We start from the raw sequence: 21,906 nt of genomic DNA on the forward strand, positions 1-21,906 counted from the left end.
ATAGTGCAGATCTAGGCGGCCCACGGGCAGCCGCATTGGCACAAGGTGACGCTGTGTGGGAGGCCCCGGCCAGAGATGCCAGCTGCGGGACAGGGGCCTGGCCCCCCATGCCACTCCTTTGCTTCCTGTCATCCCTGTGCGTCTGGGTGCTCAGGGTCTCTTATGCTTACTGAGCCCTGGCTGTTCACCAGGCCCCGGCCCCGGTGCTTTCACGTATGTTTTTTCTGATTTAATTCTTACCACGGACAAGGCTGCGCGCGTATTCTGAGGGGATGGAGGTGGACAGACAGGAGGAGCTTGGGATTCCCTGCTCGTCTGCGGGAGAGGAGACAGGGCTCACTGTTATCCTGGAGCAGAGAGGCTTTGCTGGCCTTGGTCCCTCAGCGGTGCTCAGTGTGCCTCCTCCTCCGGTGGCATGAGAGTGACCACACACGTTTGTGCGGGAGACCACGCGTGCTGTCCACTGCGGGACTTAAAGCGACTGCGGGTGCCGGTGGCCCTGGCCTAATCTTCCCCTTCTTTGCAGCGGTGCTGGGCACCCTCCGGCACCTGAGCACCACCACCTCCGTCCTGACAGACCCATCCCAGCTGCCGGAGCAGGCGGCACAGGCTGTCACCAGAATCGGCAAGACACCGGGGGAGTCTTAGCAGTGCCTCGCGGGCACGCGGCCGCACAAGATGCCACGGAGGCTCTTCCCTGCCCACGGAGAGGACGCTGCACCCCCAGGCCTCTCCTGACGCCGAGCTCAGGGCCCCCCTCCAGCTCCACCGGCCCACTGGGCCCCTCAGAACGCTGCGCTCAGGTCTGAAGCAGGTTCGGGTCCTGCCGACAGCAATAGCTCGTCTTTGGGAACCCCTTGCTGTGAACTCTTACTCAGCGACCTCATCATGACCTCCCCTGCGCTCAGGCAACCCAGACAGTGTCCTGTCCTACTGGTGGCCTAAGCAGGGAGTAGATGGGACAGACAGTCACGGCCTGCTCCCGGGAGCTAGGAAGCACAAGGGTTCCTCTTTGGCTCTGTGCTCAGATGTAGGATGCTGGCTCCTGTCAGCCCTGGGCCCTTGGATGGCTCTGAGCGATTCCCTGAGCTGCTCTGACTCTCCTGGGGGGGCAGGTGGAAGGCCCCTTCCTCTTCTCTCAGACTCTGGCTTTGTAAGTAGGTTTGGACAGCAGCTCAGGCTCGCACACGGAGGCTGCTCCCACCGTGTGGGCCGCCAGGGAACCCCAGGCCCCGTGGAAGGAAGCAGTGGACGTGGGTGCACACGCGGCGAGGAGAGCACAGCAGTGCAAAGCCGCGGCTCCGGCCTGGAACCCCTCGGGCGGCGCTGCAGGCGGCAGCCACACAGCAGTGTTTTGAGAACCGTGGCGGGGACTCCGGCGGGGCCTCCCTGGGCACCACCTCACCACGTGGCCCTTGTTCTCCACCTTCCTCCAAGCCGCAGCCTCGGACGAGCCAGCAGCGTTTGGGGGACGCACACAGCCCTCAGGGTGTAGCATCCGAGAGGCCAGACTCCACGGTGCCGCCAGCGGGCTATCATCTTGTCTGGATTGTTCAGCCAGGAGTCCCAGACCGTAACAGTTCTCGGACCAAAGATGTCACCACACCCAAAGTCTGTCCCATGTTGTGTTTGGAGGAAGAAACAGAATGTTGCTGGGCAGCGCTCTGAGGCAGCTGGCCTCAGGGCTCTCTAGCCTCTCCCATATCAGACGGCGAAGAATTACACTCCTGTTTGAACAAGGCAGAAGGATAGCTGAGGGCAACAGGCTGCTTCTGAACGTGGGACTTGCACTTGGAGTGTCCAGGCCCAACCTCTTGCCGTGTCTGCAAGAGGGGGTGCAGATGGACGGCGGGCGCTCTCTCTAACTCTCAGGAAGCCCAGCCAGGGGTACCTCCTCGTCGAAAGAATGTGCTTTTAAACATCCTGCTGTGAAGTTCAGAGGGTCTGCGGGCTTTCCATTCAACCTCTGTCCTCCCTGCCAGAGATGGAGCCTGGGCAGTGCCAGGCAGGCCGGAAACCCTGGGGTCGGCTCCGTGGGGGCTACCAAGGGCCACCTCCTGCAGCTTGGATCTACTCGGAGGCTCCCGCGGGTTCCTGGAGGCCCGCTGAAGGTGCTCGGGGGCAGCCATCCCTCCCTGCCTCAGTTGATGGAGGATGGAAGGGGTGTCTTCCCTCTACCGCCCGCCAGCTGTGCTACCGTCTCGCTGCAGGTCACCGACCCGTCACCCACTCCCATCTGTGCTTCAGCTCCGCACAAGAGCAGCTTGGCGGCACCCCTCAGCCTCTCCAGAAGCCGTGTTTACAAGCCTCCCAGTTCACTCCCCTGAGGGGCGAGCACAAGACGAGGCTGGGCTGATCCTTACTGTCCACTGGGAAGTGGTAAGAGAACTTCTCCTTCACCCCAGGATAAACATGAAGTCGCCCTTCAAAAGGGGAAGACCACCATGGTAAGAACTCACTAGGGTCAGAAGGCAAAACACGAGATGTCCCTAGCTGTAAGGGCTTGTGGGGGGTCATGAGTGCCATCCTTCCCCAGTACCTGTGCCTTTGTAAACCGTGCGGATGGCCATAATGCTTGGCCCACCAAGACCTCTCCTAAATTAGTAACCTTCTCCCCACCCTGGGAGTCTTTTTTTTTTTTTTTTTAAGTCTATGGGTATATAAAATTGGCCTCTTGGCTTCTTCGGCCTACCTCTCCTCTTCCTTTTGCTGAATTAATGTTCATGATTCTGTTTTGTTAAATATTTAAGGCTGTTAGGTCACGTGAGACTTTGAAGGGTGTGTGTGTGTTCGTGTGTGTGTCCTGGCAGACTGTTAACTAGATGCGTGTTTTTGTTTTGAGACATTTACTTAAATCCATTTCTCTTGGTGCTCACGGTTACCCTGGCTATAGGGCTGCAAAGCTGTATCTCTTCCCACAGACGTGATCGTTTCATGTCCCAGAATCATTTATTTTGGAATCTTGCTTGATGAATCTGGCCAGAAAGAGGGGCCCAGCGGGGGCGCAGGGACAGCGAGACCACCCTGCCGGAGGCCTCCGGGACCTGCTGACCACAGGGCTGTGCTTTGTTTACACTCGTTTTCACCCCTGCCCCTGCTCCCATAAGAAATTTTTAAATGCTGACACTTTGGAGAATAAAAAGGATCAGTTTGAAAAGGAAAAAAAAAAAAAAAAAGCTTGCCTGGCACATAAATCTTTGAAAAGCATTTCTATGAAATCTTTCTGTGCCATCAACTCCCGTCACACTGCTGCCTGCTCTTTCACGATGAGTGGGAAACAGAGGGACAGGGCAGGTGCCACCATGGGGCTTTCTGAAAGTTGGTGGGCCCGTCCCTCCCATCTCTGGCGAGTTGCACAGCAGCAGTCACCCCCTCCCCCAGGAGGGCCCCAGCCCATGCATCCTGGCTGCTGTCCAGCCAGATTTTCTCACATGAGAGCAGCAGTTCCAGCATCAGAAGTTAGAGTTAATGAGGTGCCAATGGGCATCACTGGCTCTTGTCAGGAGGAAGGGCTGGAGGGCAGGGAGCCCCCAGCACCGCCCTGTTCCTGGAGCCTCTGCAGGAGGAGGAGTGGTCCGTGGTTGTCCATGTGTCCTTGGGCTCCCAGCTTCATCTGCTTCCTGCCCTTGTGACCTGATGGTTGGGCCTGAAGGTTTTCCTGCTCTGGCTATAGAAATAGAAACTTGGACTCTGAGCAAGCATGGCCCCCCAGGGTGGTGCCAACCCCCTTTGTGTCGCCCCAGGTGAGGGGGTGTGGTCACAAGTGACCAGAGAGGGAGGAGGAGCAGGTTCGTTGTTCTAGGATTACAAGCTGTCAGTCTAGCTGAAGCACCGGTTGGTCAGCGTGGTTCCGGGCTGTCCTCAGGGCCCTCTGCCCCATGCCCAAGACCCCCCCATGCCGTGGACAGGCTGGCCCGCTCTCTCTCTGGTGTAAAGTTGCCTTTCCCTGGAGACCACCCGTCTCCGATTATGCACTTTGGCAGTGATAACCCACCCACCGCTCATGGGAACTCAGCTTTGCCAAGTGTTCCCTCGGTTGTGATCTCACTGGGGGAGAGAGAGCTGGGATACCCTGGTGTGAGCGACACGGCAGCCACGGGCCGGGGTCGACGCCTCAGTGCCCCGATACCGCGAATGGGTCCTCACCACGTCTGAACGTGGACAGGGGGAGAAGAGGGTTAGCTTGGAAGCTCAACACCTATTTGTAACATTCAGTAGTCTCCGTGGCCTTGACCCTCCTGGATCCGAGAGGCTGCAGGAGCAGGGAGAAGACTTCCGGCCTACTGTGTACCTCCAACAACTGCCCCATTTTCATTCCCTTCTGAGGAGTTGGCTTTGCTTGGCTCATCAGGCAGGGGGCTGTTTCCTTGTTGGGGTTTGTGAAAATCAGCCTTTGAGAAAGAAAAGGGAATTTTCATGTTGAGTGTTGGGTGTGTGTGTGTGTGTGTGTGTGTGTACGCACGTGCACGTGCTTGCGCAAGCCCACCTGTGTGTGTGCACTTAATGGAATTTTATTTTTGCGAAATTCCTTTCCAATTATGTAGCAGAATTCACCTCTGTTTCCCAGTCAAACTTTTGGTTTCACGGTCAACCCTGGGCATCACTAATTTGAAGAATTCTCTTCTGGGTTTCTGAACAGAGGTGTGCCCCTCCCAAGGCTTGAGACTGTGGAGGGTTTGGGAGAAGCAGATCCATTTCCGTAGAGTTTGTCCTGCAGTTGAAGAGTCTGATGGGCTCAGCCCGGGGAGACACAGTTCCCAGATCGTGTTTCTCACGGGGCAGCTTGAAGGCAGCCTCTCTCCCCGACAACGCCACAGCGCCCTGCTGTTTCTCTGCAGAGTCTTCTCAGGAGGCCCAGGGAAGGAGACTTTGTTCATCTACTTATTTTGGAACATCACGGCTGAGCCACCACATTCTCTTCCTTTTCCTGCTTCCAGTTCATTGTGTAAATGGTTCCTATTTTCTGTTGTGAGCTTCGGTGATTGTGTCAGGGCTCCGCTAGGAGACGGTCTCCCCTCGTGGTCCGAACAGCACAATCGAGGAGAGCCTAGTCCCTCGGAGGCTCCCTCAGGCTACGCCATCCAGACACCATCCTCCATGCTCTGCGGTCGAGAAGCACGTTTCCACCAGCTGTATTCAACACTACAATGCAGTTTTAAAACTATATTTGCATCCAAAACAATAAAAAGCTGTATTTTTTTGAAATGCCTGTGATGGTTTTTCTTAAATGCTCCCTGTCAGGCTGTGGAAATGAGGATACTGGGAGATCCGAACACGGTGACGCTCAGACTGGCTTACTCGGTCTAACCTTGAAGGTGGTGGAGTGGGGGGGAGCAGGTCGGTGAGGAGAGAGGCCCCAGGTGAGCAGGGGGTCCTGAAGAGAGGCTGCTGGAAGAACCCATGACAAAAGCCCCACATTACTGATGCTCGCTGTGAATTCACCAGGGCCTGGTGCGCCAGGCCTTTCCCGGGTGGCTGCAGTTCAGTGGTGCTTGTACAAACTGCCCACGACCCCATTGGAACCCAGGCAGCCAGCACCTGCCCTGCACACGTGAACAGGGTGGCTATGAGGTTCCCATAAAATCCTGTCAGAGAGCTCAGTAACCCATGAAGCACTGTGCTTAGAAAGCTTCGGTTCTCGTCAGCATGGCTAACACCGGCCCCAGGGCTAAGTCAAAGTGATGGCCCCTGGAGGCCGTGGTCTCCCTGCTAACCCTGGACCCAGAGCTGTAGGAAAAGGAAGGGAAGTTGACCGACAAAGATGCTCTTTGTTGTGCTGAGAAGATTCTGATGATCTCTGTTTAATTTAGAAGCTTCTCTCTTCCATATCATCTTCCTGCACCCACTACCCCCCATCTCCCCCACCGCAGCTCCTGGGGCTTGAGAGGTGACCCAGTGAGCTGAGTCACACTACCTCCTGCAGGCGGCCTGGCCGCTGCCAGCTTGTCTCCCCAAACAGCTGCCCAGATCCAGATCTCTGACTGAAATCCCGTGGGTTGGTACACGGGCTCTTGTCTGATCAAACCCGATGCCTCCCCCAAAGAAAAACGTCTCCATGACACAAAGCAAGATTTGGGGCCGTAAGAACAGGAGGCCCTACAAAGAAGCGAGTGATTCACGGACTCCCCTGGGAGAGACTTGATTTCCACTGAGCAACAGATGTCGGCTTTGCTTTTTTTAAGTTTTCGAACTCAGCTCCATGTTATGTATGGAATCTTCAAAGATGCTCGGGACATAATTCATAATTCGGAGAAGAGGGTTGAGTTTGGATAGGCCGGGAGTGGGGAGACAGAGCAGAGGGAGCGAGACAAATGTGCTGGAGACTGTCCCCAGGCATCAGGCTCCGGGCTCCTCAGGGAGCCCCTGGGTAGTTCCCAACCTGGCAGTGTGGCTCTTCCCTTTTCATAGAGGAAGAAGTCAAAGTCGTTCCAAAGTGTCAAGGCCGCACGCCTCAGAAAAGGCTAAAGGATTGGGGGTTTTTGTTTCTGTTTTTTTTGACCTTGTGCATGGAGTCCCCACGCACCACCGTGGGAGGATTATCCTTGCCCTGTCCTCCCCTCCCCCCGCTCCCCACGCCGCGTCTGCTCAAGTTCGTCTTCTCGCTCTCTTCCAGATGTGGTTATGTGATCCACTTCTCTCCATCACCACTGCTGTCACCAAAGCTGAGTCTCCATTATTTCTAAACCAGGTCACGTTAACAGTGTCCCCCTCACTCTGTCTTGTAGGCTCTGTCACAGTCACTGGGAGCTTGGAAAAGCCCAGGTCCAGTGGTGTCACTCCCGTGCTCAGTCCATCCACGGCCTTCCAGACGAGGGCCGAGCCCTAGTGGCTTTCTCCCACCCTTCCCACCGCCCGCCCCCCCCCCCCGCCCTCTCTTTGCTCATCTGGCCCCTACTTGCCTTCCCAACCTCATTTTTGCTCTTTTCTGTTCTCTGAACTACCATGTTTTGGGTGCCGTTCCAGTCTTTGGGTTTTCCAAGGCCTCTTTCCTCTGTCCAAGCCTCTCGCCATCCCCCGGCTCACTCCCATTCTTTCTTCCAGTCCCAATCTGTGGACCTTCGTTCTTCAGAAACCAGCCCTCACGGCCCTGCTTCCCCGATGTACAGGTGCACACATGCACGTGGAGTCAGGCCTCAGAGCACCCCTGTGTTGCTCAGGACGCCGGTCGTGTTTATCATTGTCATTTGTCTTCCCCAGCAGGTACCGAGGCCCGTCGGGACAAGGATGTGGTGCCTATGTCCACTGCCACGCCCAGCCCAGAGCCTGTGAGAATTCGGGAGAAGGGAAGGGGGCAACTAGCCGGTGCAGAGGTCAAGCTGGTGTAGATGTTGACCAAGGTCAAGAGGTTGACCCCTGAGAGTCCATTTTTAATATAAAACATCAACTCCAGCAATTGAGATAGCAGGTATAAGAACAAGCTCTAACTGGCATTTAAAAGCCTTTCCTCGGGGCGCCTGGGTGGCTCAGTGGATTAAGCCGCTGCCTTCGGCTCAGGTCATGATCTCAGTGTCCTGGGATCGAGCCCCGCATCGGGCTCTTTGCTCAGCGGGAGCCTGCTTCTCTCTCTCTCTCTCTCTCTGCCTGACTCTCTGCCGACTTGTGATCTCTCTGTCAAATAAATAAATAAAATATTTAAAAAAAAAAATAAAAATAAAAGCCTTTCCTCTTGGATGTGGATGTGATTATTCTCCAGGACCCGTTTACTTTCTTTTCATATGTCAAGATCTGAATTTAGCCTCGTGTAGGACGATGTGAGTGCACATGTCCTAAATTTCAGTAAGCGTGCCTTTTACGTTTTTATTTCGGAAAATCTCCCGCCTACAGGAGTAGAGGGGCTAATACAAGGAGTGCCCTCTTACTCATCGTCCACGTTAACAGCTGCCAACTCGGGGCCAGTTTTGTTTCCCATGTACCTCACCCCCACCCCCATTGTGTGTTTTTTTTTAATATTTTATTTATTTATTTGACAGACAGAGATCACAAGTCGGCAGAGAGGCAGGCAGAGAGAAAGGGAAGCAGGCTCCACGCTGAGCAGAGAGCCCGATGCGGGGCCCGATCCCAGCACCCTGGGATCATGACCTGAGCCGAGGGCAGAGGCTCTAACCCACCGAGCCACCCAGGCACCCCTACCCCCATTGTTTTGAAGCAAGTCCCAGACACCATGTGGGTTTCATTTGTTAATAGTAAATGCACTTCTTAGTACCATTTACAGAAGCTCATATATGCCTGCGTTGTGGTCATTTAAAGGTTCCTAAAGGCTTTGTCAAAAGCTACAAAGTCACAGTTAATAAGAAATCTGAGGACTGGAGAGTTCTTATTGATCAGATTTTCTGTTTCACTGAATCATTAGCTAGAAAACCCTTATTGTTTAAAGAGGCAAAAGCTTTCTAAGATAAGAGTCTACTTTCCTGCCTTAATGGGTTTGGTGCGGCAAACAATCTAATCTCTTGATCTCGTCTGACTGATTTTCTTTCCTGGGGGACGAGACCAGGCTGTGCTGGCTGGGCTCCATGACAGACCAGCGGTGAGAGTGGGGCCTCCGTGAGCAGGAGGTCAAGTCCTTCCCACCTGCCCCCTCACCTGTCTGGCAGCCCCGATCCCAGCCTGGGTGTCTCCTGCGTCCCCAGCCCACCAATCGGTGTCACTGAATGACCTCGACGGGGATACATTCAAGCAGCTCCGGTTCCGTGCCTCTTAGCCAGCACCCGCTGGGGGGTTGCCCAGCTGTGCCTTCTTTGTCCCAGTCTTTGATCAACAAGTGTGTGTGGAAGGCTCAATTCGAACCCAGCTCGGGGAACACCGCAATGACTTTATTGGAGACAGGATCATCGGGGAACACCCAATGACTTTATTGGAGACAGTGTCACCGTCTTGATACTGAGTGATGGGGGTAAGCACGGGGTGCCATGAGGTCATGAAGGCACGCCAGGAACCCATCCTGGGAGGGGCTAGGAAATGTCCCCGAGGTAGGTGGTGCCTGAGCTAGGAGCCAGCGGGACAAGCAGAGGTCACTGGGCAAAGGGGCAGAGCCCTCAGGGAAAAAGAACAGGCTCCACCGGAGGCAAGCTCTGCCCAGGCTGACACCTCCATTGAGGGAGCCTCCCCGCCGCCCCCCCAACCTTCCCCGCTGGGGCTTTTTCTCCTTATCTCTCCTGCCTCGCCGTTTTCTCCTTTTCCTATTGACTCACTCTAGGCACCCGTTGCTCGTCCTCAGGTCTCTCTGCTTCTAACCACCATTTCTTTAACTTTCAATTTCCCCTGCCTGGGGCCTGTTCAGCCCCCAGTATTCTGCATCTGGCTACGTGCTATTGCCAGCCCCCCACCACCGGGGCCAGCCGAGACTTCTGATATCCCTCCCTCATCTCTCTTCCCCACTTCCCCGCCCGGGTTCTTCCGTCCCGTCATATCCGACCTCTGATCTGTGGCTGAATCCTGTCAGTGACCCCTCCAGGTAGCCACAGGTCCACTCTTCTCCCCGCTGCCACTGCCACGACCCGGAGGGACCACCATAACCTCCTACACGTGCCACTTCCTGATGCTCATCGCCAGTCCTTCACAGATTTAGAGTGACCTTATTAAAGACACTTAGGACACACTGTGTCCTTCCCCCGCTCAGACTTCCAGTGGTTTCCTGCTGCATTTCAAATAAAGTCCAAACTCCTCACCATCTGGCCCCTACCTGCCTTGGGCGAATGACAGCCTTTCTGGGCCTGAAAGTCCTCATCTAGAAAACGTGGATAAAATTCACACCCACCCCACTGGGTTGCTGGAGGATTAAGCCAGCCGGGTGTACAGTAAGCCCCTGTAACGTGAGCTACTTTTGCTAATCTTCGTCTCTCTTCCCCACATTCTTCCCCCATTCCCAACACTGCACCCTCTCCCAACTCTCCTGGATTTTAATTGTGCTACCATGAAGCCCATCCTCCTTTTTAGTACTCTGGGGCCATTCGGATTCTCCCTGCCGCACCGCATCCTGCCTGCTCCCTTTCATTCACTGAATCTCGTGTTGTGAATTCTTTCTGCGAAACGTCACCAACTAGGGTCCCATTCCTTGCCGCGGAATAGGCGGTATGGGTCAGAGCTAAGAAATATCCCAACAGAACCTTCCTAGCTCACTCCGGTCTACAGTCAGGAAATAGCATTCAGCTTCCTAACACTCATCCCTTTTTCAAAAACCTGCCCTCCTCCCAGTACTTCAGAACTTCCTATTCTAGAATCAAGTCCCTAGTCCTTAGTGTGGCCTTCAGTGGCCCACTCGCTCCACATCACATCCCCGTCCGTTTCACAGCCCAGGTCCCAGGCTAGATGCCTGCCCTGTGGTTATTCAGCTATGCCCTGAGCCGCCTCCCTCTGTGCCTGGCCAACAGTCCCTGCCCCTGGAACCCCTTGTGCTCTGTCCCTCTCTGTGGCCTTCCCTGGCCCACCCCACTTTGGTCTTTGAACTAACACCAGTGTTCCACGTGTCACCTCTGCCACACACCACCTTCTCTTGGTAATGTAACTGTCAGTACTACACACACACACACACACACACACACACACACACCCCGCCTAAGGACAGGGACCACATCTCATTTTATCAGCCATCTACCATCACACGCAGTTTCTGTGTCCTGGGCACCGAGTCAGCTCATGGTTTAAGTCATATCTACCACTGCCTGCCAGGGCGACGCAACACTGTATGAAATGGGTACTGTTATCATCCCCACTTTAGAGATAAGGAAGTTGAGGTGTAGAGAAGCACACAGCTTGCCCAGCGGCTTCTCACCAAGTGCAGATCGGTGCTCTAGGCCTGGGTGTGTCTGACAGCAGCAGCAGGCGCCCACCCCCAGCCAGAGATTTTCACATTATCCCAATTTGTATCCTCAAGAGGCCCTATGTGGTCCCTAGATTGCTCTCTTCCCTTTCCACAGGAGAAAACCAAGGCTTCCCTTTCATGATAAGAACACTCCACAAATGGGAGAAGGGAACAGCCGCAACCTGAAAAAAGGCACCTGCGAAGACCCCACAGCTAACACATGGAATGGTGGAAGGCTGAAAGCTTTCCATCTGAGATGCACACAAGACTCAACACGATCCTGGTGGGCCTTGTCAGCAGTTAGGCAATGCATAGAAATACAACACATTCCAACTGGGGAAAAAAAAAAAAGGAGTAAAACTATCTCCATGTGCAAGTGCCATCCTATATGTAGAACACCCCGAAGGACACACGGGCCCACGGGAACCTGAGAGAGCCAATAAATGAGTTCAGCAAGGTCCCAGGCAGGAGGAAAGATCAGTATACAAAAATAAGCTGCATTTCTGGACACGAGCAATAAACACCCCAAAAGTGAAATTAAGAAAACGACTCCATGTACAGTAGCATCAAAAAGAATAAAATACTTAGGAATAAATTTAATCAAGGAAGTGCAAGACTGTTACACTGAAAACTATAGGACAGAGTTGAGACATGTTAGCCATAAAAAGGAGGGAAGCACTGACCCATGCTATGACGTGGACGGACCTCAAAAATGCCATGCTACGTGGAAGGAGCCCATGGGCAAAAAGGCTACACAGTGTATGAGTCCATATATGGAATACCCAGAATAGTAAATCCATGGGGACAGAAAGCAGACTGGTGTTGCCAGGGCCAGTGAGGGCAGGGGAAGAGCAGCAGTGACGGCTTCACCGGTATGGCACTTCCTTTTTGGGGTGATGGTGATGTTTTGGAACTTAATATGGGTGGTGGTTACATGACACTGTGAATGTACTAAATGCCAGTGAAATTGTACACTTCAAGATGGTTCATTTTATGTTGCACGATTTTCACCTCAATTTAAAAATGTTGAAGGAAATTAAAGACCTAAATAAATGGAAAGTCATTCTGTGTTCACGGACTGGAAGACAGCATTGTCAGAGGGTAGCACTCCCCAAAGTGATCTACAGACTCAAGGCAATCCTGGTCAAGATTATAATTACCCCTTCTGCAGAAATGAACAAGCTGATTTAAATATTCATAGCAGCATTATTCATAATAGCCAAATATCAAAACAACCAAAGTGTTCTTGAACGGATGAACAAATAAAATGTGGCATACCCATACAATGGAATGTTACTCCACCATAAAAAGGAATGAAGTACTCTCACCTGCTACAAGGGTGAATTGAAAACGTTATGCTAAGTAGAAGAAGCCAAATAAAAAAAGGCCACATATTATACAATTCCATTTATATGAAGTTCCCAGAACAGGCAAATCCTTAGAGGCCGGAAGTAGATTAGTAGAGGGGCCCCTGGCTGGCTCAGTCGGTGGAACATGTGACTCTTGATCTCAGGGTTGTGAGAGCCCCACGCTGGGTGTGAATATTACTAAAAATAACGAATAGATAAACTGTAAAAAAGAAAAGTCGCTTAGTGGTTTGCAGGGGCTGGAAGAATGGGGAATGACTGCTAATGGGTACAGGACTTCTTTTAGGGGTGATGAGAATGTTCTGGAATTAGGTTACAGGGATAGTTGCATAATTCCGTGAAGATGTATATACACATGCACTACCAAACTGCATACTTTAGAGGGATGACATAATCCGTCTAAGGTCCCATCACATACAGTAAGTAGAGGACCAGAACCTGGAGCCCAAGACCATCTGCTCATGGCACCAGTGGCTGTTGGAGGCAGAAGGTTTCTGAGGTCCTTGAGTAAGTAAATTAAGAAAGCCGAGATCTGAAAGAGCCTCGGGATTGTCATTCTGAAGAGATCTTCTCATTGCGAAGTATTATAGTTTGGGATAGCTCACAGAAGGGCTGGAGGTAGGAGTACCGCATGGGTTTACACTGAAGTCGGTTGTTCAGGACAAGGAATAACAGTGCCCGGTTGGGCTGCTCTGGCCGTACCTTTCAGCTGGGAGTCTGAGGAGCAGACCGAGAGCAGTCAGCAGTGGATGCTAAGCTAATTTCAGAGATCAGGGGTCAGAAGTCAACCCACTGTCACAGTGAACATCCTTGGGGTGGCCTTCAAACACTCTGTTCTCATCCCGTTTTTCTCACATTGCTATTTCAACATTTGAAATTGTGTTTACCTTACTGGTTCCTAAAATAATACATACCGGTTTCAGAATAGTTGGTAAAGTACATAAAAATAGAAAATGACCCCGGTCCCTAAGGATACCTTTTCCCAGGCCTGCTCCCTGTCCATATAGGCCATCTAGGAGACTTGCCCAGTAATAGACCCCGAAATCCATCCGCCCATCAGGCAGGGGTCCTGCCTCCCCGCGGCCTCTCCCAGCCAGTGACCATGGCAGCGATGCTGAGGCGGGCTCCTTCCCGAGGGCCCCCTCTGAGGGTCTCCTCTGCCAAGTGACCCTGCAGATTTCCCGACAGCCTCGCCCATGTGTCTTAGAGAAGCACTTGGTTCTGAGAGGCTGCCGCCAGCCCCTCTTCCTCCCTCTCTCCGGCGCCCACCGGCTTGGCCGCTGTGGAGCCTTTGTGTGGGGAGTCCCAGCACCATGTCTGCTCCTCGGGGGATCCGCACTGACCCAGATTTCCCCGCCCGTTTCTGATATGATCACTGATGCTATTGGACCCCGCGCGCATGCGTGTGCGCGTGTGTGCGGGCGCGTCCGTGCCCACCTGTATATGTGCATGTGTGTGGGCGCGCGTGTGCGTGTTTGCGCGTGCGCACGCGTGTTTGTCCCGCCCGGTCTGTGGTCGGCTCCTTAGGGAAGTACCGCGGGATAGAAGAGCGGGAGAGGCTCTCTGGTGAGGGAGGGAATCCTCTCAGGAGAGCGGTGCCACTTCTGAAAGGCTGAGGACGCCTTCCTCCTCGCCGCCTCGCAGGCAAGCCTTATCATGTGTAAAACCTCTGCAGATTTGACCTCCTGTTTATTTGCCTTTCTTGGTTACTAGTGAGGTTCAGCCTAGTTTCACATCTAGCAGCGACTCGATTTCCTACTGTACATTTAACCACTGCGCCGTCTTCTCTCTCCTCCTCCTCTCGCTCGCTATCTGATCGCCCCTTCTATTTCCTTTTTATTTTTCCTCTCACCTCTTAATTCTCCAGAACAAGATGACCTTGCGTAAAAGCGCTTTTCTTAGAGCTTTATATTGCCTGTTCTTCCTTTATAATTGCGCACGTTTAAGCCTTTGTTCAGCCTCAGAGAATTCCCCCCAAACGAGGAAGTCATGTTTAATCATATCATGTTAGTTTTTTTTTTTTTTTTTTCTCTGTGACTCTTGACCATTTGCTTTCCTTTCCTCTATGAGTCAGTGGCACTGGATTTTTTTTTTTTTCTTAAGATTTTATTTATTAGGGCGCCTGGGTGGCTCAGTGGTTAAGCTGCTGCCTTTGGCTCAGGTCATGATCTCAGGGTCCTGGGATAGAGCCCCACATCGGGCTCTCTGCTCAGCAGGGAGCCTGCTTCCCTCTCTCTCTCTCTCTCTGCCTGCCTCTCTGCCTACTTGTGATTTCTCTCTGTCAAATAAATAAATAAAATCTTAAAAAAAAAAAAAGTAAAAAAAAAAAAAAGATTTTATTTATTAGAGAGAGAGAGTGAGCGCAAGCCGGGGTGGGGGAGTGGCCCAGGGAGAAGCAGACTCCCCGCTGAGCAGGGAGCCTGACCTGGGCCTGGATCCCAGGACTCGGGGATCCTGACCTGAGCCAAAGGCAGACTTTCACCAACTGAGCCACCCAGGCTCCCCGGGATATTTTTTAAGACATTATTTTGGAGTGTTTTGACCATAAAACATATTGAGGAAATGATTTGGTGGAGGAGATATTAAACTTGTGACAAAATGCCAAGATCTGCTTGTCTTTTTGCCCCTTCCTAGGTTTTGGCAGATTATCACTGAAAGAAATTCTTGTTAGCTGAAATCCAGGTAACTTAGGTGCCAAAGCTTTATTTACCTCATCGGTGAAGGAGTAAGTCAGCCCAGCACAACTGGCTCAAAGGACAATTCAAGAAGGTCGTGTCTCTCTCTCATCTGTCCCTCCATCCTCAGTGAGGGAAATCAGCGCTGGAACAAAAAGATAAGGTAGATGTTCGACTGGCCTCATGGTCAGTAAAACCATCACCCCTGGGCTTACTTCTCTACTAGCTAGGAATGATTTGTACCTTATCAATTTTCTACAGATTTCTATATATCCTACAGATTTTCTACAATTCCTACAAACTCAGAGGCTCTGGGACCTCAGTCCTAACGAAATCATGCCAAAGTCCCATCCCCTGAAGCACTGCTGTCCAATAGAACTTTCTGTGACGCTTGGAGGTGTTCTAGGTCTGTGTGGCCCAAAATAGGAGCCACTAACCACATGGGGCTCTTGAGCACTTAATATGTGGCTAGTGGGACCAAGGAACTGGATTTTTTTTTTTTTAAGATTTTATTTATTTATTTGTCAGAGAGAGCGAGTGGGAGTGAGCACAGGCAGACAGAGTGGAAGGCAGAGTCAGAGGGAGAAGCAGGCTCCCTGCGGAGCAAGGAGCCCGATGTGGGACTCGATCCCAGGACGCTGGGATCATGACCTGAGCCGAAGGCAGCTGCTTAACCAACTGAGCCACCCAGGTGTCCCAGAACTGGATTTTTTAAAAAAGATTTTATTTATTTATTTGACAGAGAGATCACATGTAGGCAGAGAGGCAGGCAGAGAGAGAGGAGGAAGCAGGCTCTTCACTGAGCAGAGAGCCCAATGCGGGACTCGATCCCAGGACCCTGAGATCATGATCTGAGCCGAAGGCAGAGGCTTAACCCACTGAGCCACCCAGGCACCCCTGGATTTTTAAAAAAATCTTTTATTTTAGAATAGATTTAGTTATGCAGAAAAGTTATAGATAATACAGAGCTCTCATATACCCTTCTCCCAGCTTCTCCTAAATAGGAATATCTTACACAACCGTGGTACATTTATCAAAACTATGAAATTAACACAAGTACAGGCCTAATTTGGATTTTCACCCATTTTTTTCCACTAATGTCCTTTATTAGGATCCCCTCCAAGATTACACTCAACCCCTGTGTCTCCCTGGTCCCCAGGTGGAGACCCTTGTGTCCTCCCTTGGTTTTCCTGATTGTGACACTTTTGAAGAGTTGTGGTCAGGAATTTGGTAGAATATCTCTTGATTTGGATTTGCCTGGTGCTTTCTCACAAAGGGGCCAGTTGTAGATTTGGGGGAAGAGCCCCACAGAGGTGAGGAGCCACCCTTCCCATCGGGGCCCATCGGGGCCGCTGTCACCTCTGTGCGCTGCTGTCTGCTCTCCTGTGCCCTGTGTTTTGGAAGCAAGTCACAGATCCAGTCTGCTGTCATGGGGAAGGGAGTTCCCCTCCACCTTTTGGAGAGGGAATATCAAAGAATTTGTAGACATAAGTTAAAACTGCCAAATGACTAGTAAATATTTGTGGGAAGATCCTTTGATGTTATGCAAATTTCCTGTTTCTTTTCAGTTCACCCATTTATTTTATTTTATTTTTTAAAGATTTTATTTATTTATTGGAGAGAGAGAGAGAGTGAGTGAGCACAATTACAGAGGGAGAGGGAGAAGCAGACTCCCTGCTGAGCAGAGAGCCTGTCGCCAGGCTCGATCGCAGGACACTGGGAGTCAAAGAGAGTCAAAGACAGCCACTTAACCGACTGAGCCACCCAGGTATCTCTCACTCATTAAATTTAGCCTTCATGGGGCGTCTGGGTGGCTCAGTGGGTTAAGCCGCTGCCTTCGGCTCAGGTCATGATCTTAGGGTCCTGGGATTGAGCCCTGCTTTGGGCTCTCTGCTCAGCGGGGAGCCTGCTTCCCCCTCTCTCTCTGCCTGCCTCTGCCTACTTGTGATCTCTGTCTGTCAAATAAATAAATAAAATCTTTTTAAAAAATTTAACCTTCATCTGTGGAAATTGCCTATAGCAATTAGGACTGAGACGTTGTTTTCTTCCTTCTTTCCTTCCTTCCTTCCTTCCAGATTTTACCTTTAAGTAATTTTTACATCCAGCATGGGGCTCAAACTTACAACCCCAACATCAGGCTGCATGCTCTACTGACTGAGCCAACCAGGTGCCCCAGGGCTCACATGTTCTAAAGGTGATTTTCTCTTTCCCTCATCCCTTCTATGTTAATTAACTGGAATTCTGTAAGGAACATTTGTCCTTTTTCCTCCCTTTATTTATATCACTACAGAATAGTGGATATTAGTTTTACTCTTTAGAAGGACACATGGTCATCTTTTTGCCTTATTTCCCAGTTTTGGGATAATTTTTCTAATAACAGTGAATATGTTCTGATATAGGACAGTCAAAAAGGACAGGTGATAAGTGACCACCACGGTGGATGTTTTTGGAAAGATTGACCAAAACACTGTTTTCGAAGGCTACAATATATGGACGCTTAGGAGCCCTGTGTGGGACTGAAGGAGAGAAAACCCCACAAGACTGAGAATGAGAATTCCAGGGCTGAGTTGCATGTCTCAGAGTCCTAACCTCATCCCCCCTGATATGAGAACTTGGGAAAATCGTACTGTCTCTTTGGACCTCAGTCTCCCCCCGCCAAATAAGATGAAGATGAAGGTATTGGTCAACTCAGGATCAGGGTTTCTCAGACTTCAGCGTGCTTAGCAATCACCTGGAGCTTTGGTTAAAAGCCCTATCACTGGCTGCACCTCCAAAGTGTCTGATCCAGCAGGTGTGAGGTGGGGACCCGTGACTGTGCCCTTGTAACACATTGCCAGATGATGCCGATGCCACTGGTCCAGAGACCACATTTTGAGAACCATTAATCCTGAGGCTCTCAAAGACCCATTCACAACTTTGGACTCAATATTTATTCAAATGGTGAAATCTTTGGGCTTGGCTCTGAAAAAGTCATGGATGCAGTTGTGGAACAGCACTTTGCAGGAGCAGAGGCCCTGGAAATCCAGCATGGAAACATGCAGAGGACCCTTGAGGGATTGTTGGGTACTAGGCATGCCATGACGTGCTTCTAAGATGCAGTCCAAAGAGGGACAAATATCGGGCAGAGTGGTGAAGGGCAAGCTTGAGTCTGGGTCCCAGCCCTGAACACCTGTGTGGCCTTGGGCAAGTGGCTAAAGGACTCCTCGCCTCAGTTGTCCTCACCTATAAAAATAGGACAGTAATGGTACTTATGTGACCAAGCATAAAGAAAATGCTCGATAAGTGGTTGTTGCTGCTGGAATTAACTATTTTTTACTACTGACCCTTTTCAGTGGGGAGAAGTACCAGTGAGAACAATGGTCTCCATTTTCACAGCGTGTCCCATGCTCCCCCAGCCCTAACACCACCGAGCTTGGATTCCCAGCTGCTCATGTTAACCCCCTCACAAAATCCAAAACAGGTTATGAGAAAAATTCAATATAATTTATTAAATAATTCCCGAGGGTTCCTTCAAGGAACATTAACAACTCTGAATACAATAAAACCAATAAATTAACATAGGTGCCCCCTCCTGCCGTCACAGAAGCATAATGAGGATTAGATTTAAGTCTGCAGAAGAAAGGCATTCTATAAATACTAAGAGCGATAACAGTGACCTAACCTGAAGTTTTTTCAAGTTAATTCACACATTTATACTTCAGTCCTCCCAATACTAGCCCACCTGGGGATTCTTTGAGATTATTTATTAGAATAATTTACTTGACAACTCAAAGCAGAGCTGTCATACTTGGCTGTCAGTCGTATTGTCTCAAGGCTTCATACATGTCTGCTGTTCCAAAAGGAATAGGTTCAACCCAATGGCCTTGCATGACCTACTGGGGTCCGGGGTTCAGTGATTTAAACACACGTTCCAGGCACCCCGAGAACTGTTGTAAAATCGTCAAGATGAAGCTTTTACTTTCAAAGGTATCTGCAGGCACAGAAACTTCTGTTTCTGGCTCGTGTTGAAATTTGAGTTTGTCGAGCTGTTCTGTGATTTTATCAATCATGTTCTTGTCTGATAATGGTTTGATCGCCCTGAAATAAGGCAAGATGGCTGAGCTGTTGATCCGTGGTGGCTGGGAATCAGAAGTGAGACACGGCAGCAGGAAATGGTTGGATTCCGGCACCCCGGTCTCTCTCTTCAGCTGTGGAATGAGGTGGAGAACTGGGTGAGCATTAGGTTTGCAGTGATAGCTGGAAGCCCCCACGCTAGCGTCTGAATGCTCCCTCTGGGATGGCCTGGGGTGGGGGAGTGCATCCCCCTGCCATCTCTCGTAATAGGTTCCACGAACCTGTGAGGCTGTAATCATCACTATTTCCCTTCCCAGAAGAAACGAAAGCTCCATTCATTAGCAGAGCTGGCCCAGTCAAGTGGCAGGCCTGGAATTCTAACCCACGTCAGCAGCAATCCCAAAGACGATGCCGATAACCGCCGCCCTATCCTGCCTCCCCTGCCCCTCTGCCCAAGGCCTTCACAAACCCCTAGAATCTTCTCTCAGCTGCTCCAGGGCTCGGAGAGCTGGGGAAGAGGAGAGCATCTGGGTTTCCCTCCTGCTTCTTGCTCTTTGTGACTCTGTGTTAGAGCCCATGTATCCCAGCTCATTGAGGGGGTATATGCATATCTGGAAAGGCCTCCAAGATGCCAGGGAGGGTTTTTCCAAGCATACCATGGACTCCAGACCAGGCTCTCTCCTGTCCCTCTTCCTAAGGACTAAGAGCTTTTGGATTCACCTGAAATGCTGAGAACACCTCCCCAGCCTGAACTGCCTAGTCACCTTGGCGGGTAGCTAGGCGTCTGTAACAACCAAGGCTAAGGTTTACAGGTCAGGGTGGAAGGGAAGAGCCAGGCCAATTTGATGAGTCGTTTCCAGGTTTTGGTTTTTATTTGTTTGTTTAATCAAAGCTGCCCACGAGGTTCTATCTTGATCACGGCTCTGAGAAAACGAGAGCTTTCACGTTGATTCAGCCTCAGACTTTCCCGCCAGTGGGGTTGGGCTCAGAAGAGCCTCTGGCAAAAGCAGGCTGGGTCTTAATTAAACAACAAAGTAGTACACAAACAGATGCTAATTCGTTAACTGCCCTTCTCTGCGGTAAGAGAGACTCTCTGCTACCCAGGTGAGGAGCTTAACGTCCTGAATTCACTGAGTTCACATTTATAGCTTCCCTAGATCTTCAAGGCTCCCTTGCAGGTTCCTAAATGGTCAAGCAAGATGGCCCATCTCTAAAGATACGCTCCAGGCAGGAAAATCCACATCATCCTGCCATGAACCAAATATGCTGGGGATGAACAGAACCTACAGTACATGAGAAGTGCTTGAATTTCAGGCTGTCTGGGCTAATCTCTGCCTCCGATTTTCATAGAAAGTCCATCATAGCCTGGCTTGTTGTTCCCATCCCTAGCTTCGGGTCTGAAAAGAGGAGGGTTCTTCTGGGGGCAACAGAAGGCATTTTAAAGAAATGGCCCAGAGAAGAATTCTGTAGGACACTCACATAGTCTTCCAAAAGTCCCTTTGACAAGTGCTGTAATTCCAAGATGATTTTCCGAACATCGCGTGGTTGTAGCTGTTGGGCGGGCGCTGCATGGGAGGTCAGCAAAGTTTCCATGCAGCAGAGCAGGAACAGGGTGAACCTGGCTGGTCCTGGAGAAAGAGAATGATGCCGTGAGACACAGGATCTGACACGGCCTGCCCGCCCCAGCTGCCACCACCGCTGGCTGAGCCTCTCCAGAGTCTTCCCCTCTTTCTGAGGAGACAAAGCCGTGCCCACAGATGGGGCAGCAGGACCCGGCAATACCTGTGTGGGAGAGCATGGCGAGAGAGAGCACGCGCAGCCTGCCTCGGCAGCAGCCTCAAGTCAGATGTGCTCGCCATGGTCCTCAGGAGATATATAAAGGGCTGCTCACAAGGGGGGAAGCACAATCAACGTCCCGCCCATGGCAAAAATCATTGCTCAGTTTTTCTCCAGAAAACACTCAAAATTCTGCAGCCCAAGGTTGGGTGAAATCAGTGCTAGAAGGAAGCGCTGAGGTTACCCTCAAGGTGGGCAGATGCCTGACTCAGTACACACACACACAGGAAGGCACACGCATCTTTGCCATTTCTTCTGGGAAAAAGCTTATTGATTTGACTAGAAGAAATTCTGAAGCCCAGATTTGATAGACGTAACTGCCCAGGAACAGGTGATTTACAGGAGTTGAGGGTGAGTGCCCCATAGGGAATTTCTGGGGAGGTCACAGTGAGGCTGTGTAGGTGTCAGGCTGGTGTGAGGTTTTCAAAAATGTATTATTACCTTTGTAAATTTCTGAAGCATGCCCCTGCCAGTGTGCGGGGATGGCCCCATGACCACTATGAATGAGGTAAGTCAAGGCCTTGCCTCCACTGTTTGGCCTTGAACATTGTTGGATTCTCAGCTGTGCCTTGGCAGCAGCCAGAATCCGTGCTCCGGGGTGATTTGCTGAAGGCACTTATTCCTATTTTGAGTGCCACTGTTGACCAGGAACTCCTCTAGGGTCTTGGGGATGGTGGCAAAGAAGTTAAACAAGGTCTGTGCCCCAGGAAAGCTGGCGTTCTAGCAGACAGTGGGCAGACAGTAAGCTACAGGAATAACAAGAAGGTGTAAGGTAGTGGTAAGAACTATGAAAATAAAGCAAGGTGATGGGATCGAGACCAGTGGGTGAGATACTTTAAGTCAGGTGATAAGGAATAGTGTCTCTGGGGAGGTGTGTACTGTGGGAAGCTCTGGGGAAAGTGTGCTCCTAGAGTGCGGGACTCTAGTGCAAAAGTGAGCTTGGTGTGGCCAAGAATGGCCGCTGGGGCAAAGTGAGGGCTGTGGAGGGCAGTAGGGAGGTGGGCAGAGGCCAGGTCACAGAGGACCTTCTGAGGCCGTGTTAAAGAACTTGGATTTTTACCCCAAGTGTGACAAGGCACCGCCAAATGGCTCTAGGGAGGGGAATGTAGAATCTGGTGGGCTTTCAGAAGTGAGAATTAGAGCAGCTGCTAAGTGGAGAATGGATTGTGTGAACCCA

The 21,906-nt window shown here is 51.2% G+C and overlaps 2 protein-coding genes across 5 annotated transcripts in view; one reads left to right on the forward strand and one right to left on the reverse strand.

Moving 5' to 3' along the window:
* The window catches only part of MLXIP (MLX interacting protein), a 59,762-nt gene extending 54,557 nt beyond the window's left edge, over nucleotides 1-5,205 (forward strand). For 3 of the 4 annotated variants that reach the window (XM_059140874.1, XM_059140873.1, XM_059140875.1), the window contains one exon: nucleotides 527-5,205. In XM_059140874.1, coding sequence (XP_058996857.1) covers nucleotides 527-553 — 27 coding nt within the window. In that variant the 3' untranslated portion in view covers nucleotides 554-5,205. The remainder of the gene's footprint in view (nucleotides 1-526) is intronic. The other variant, XR_009346155.1, reaches the window with a different exon arrangement.
* A 13,438-nt stretch (nucleotides 5,206-18,643) lies between these two features.
* Nucleotides 18,644-20,691, reverse strand: IL31 (interleukin 31). The gene is made up of 3 exons (XM_059140817.1): nucleotides 20,676-20,691; nucleotides 20,373-20,521; nucleotides 18,644-19,027 (listed from the first exon to the last, which is right to left on the reverse strand). The coding sequence occupies exons 1-3, from the start codon at nucleotides 20,689-20,691 to the stop codon at nucleotides 18,713-18,715; spliced, it is 480 nt and encodes a 159-aa protein (XP_058996800.1). The 3' UTR covers nucleotides 18,644-18,712.
* Nucleotides 20,692-21,906: the final 1,215 nt, after the last annotated feature.

The sequence above is a fragment of the Mustela lutreola genome, chromosome 11 (genome assembly GCF_030435805.1).
Source record: "Mustela lutreola isolate mMusLut2 chromosome 11, mMusLut2.pri, whole genome shotgun sequence".
Taxonomy (NCBI): domain Eukaryota; kingdom Metazoa; phylum Chordata; class Mammalia; order Carnivora; family Mustelidae; genus Mustela; species Mustela lutreola.

Bases quoted from the DNA above. Each gene is read 5' to 3' on its own strand.
- IL31 (XM_059140817.1), bottom strand. The intron at 19,028-20,372 runs GTGAGTGTCCTA...CTCATTCCACAG, and splicing joins AGGGACTTTTGGAAGACTAT to CTGAAGAGAGAGACCGGGGT.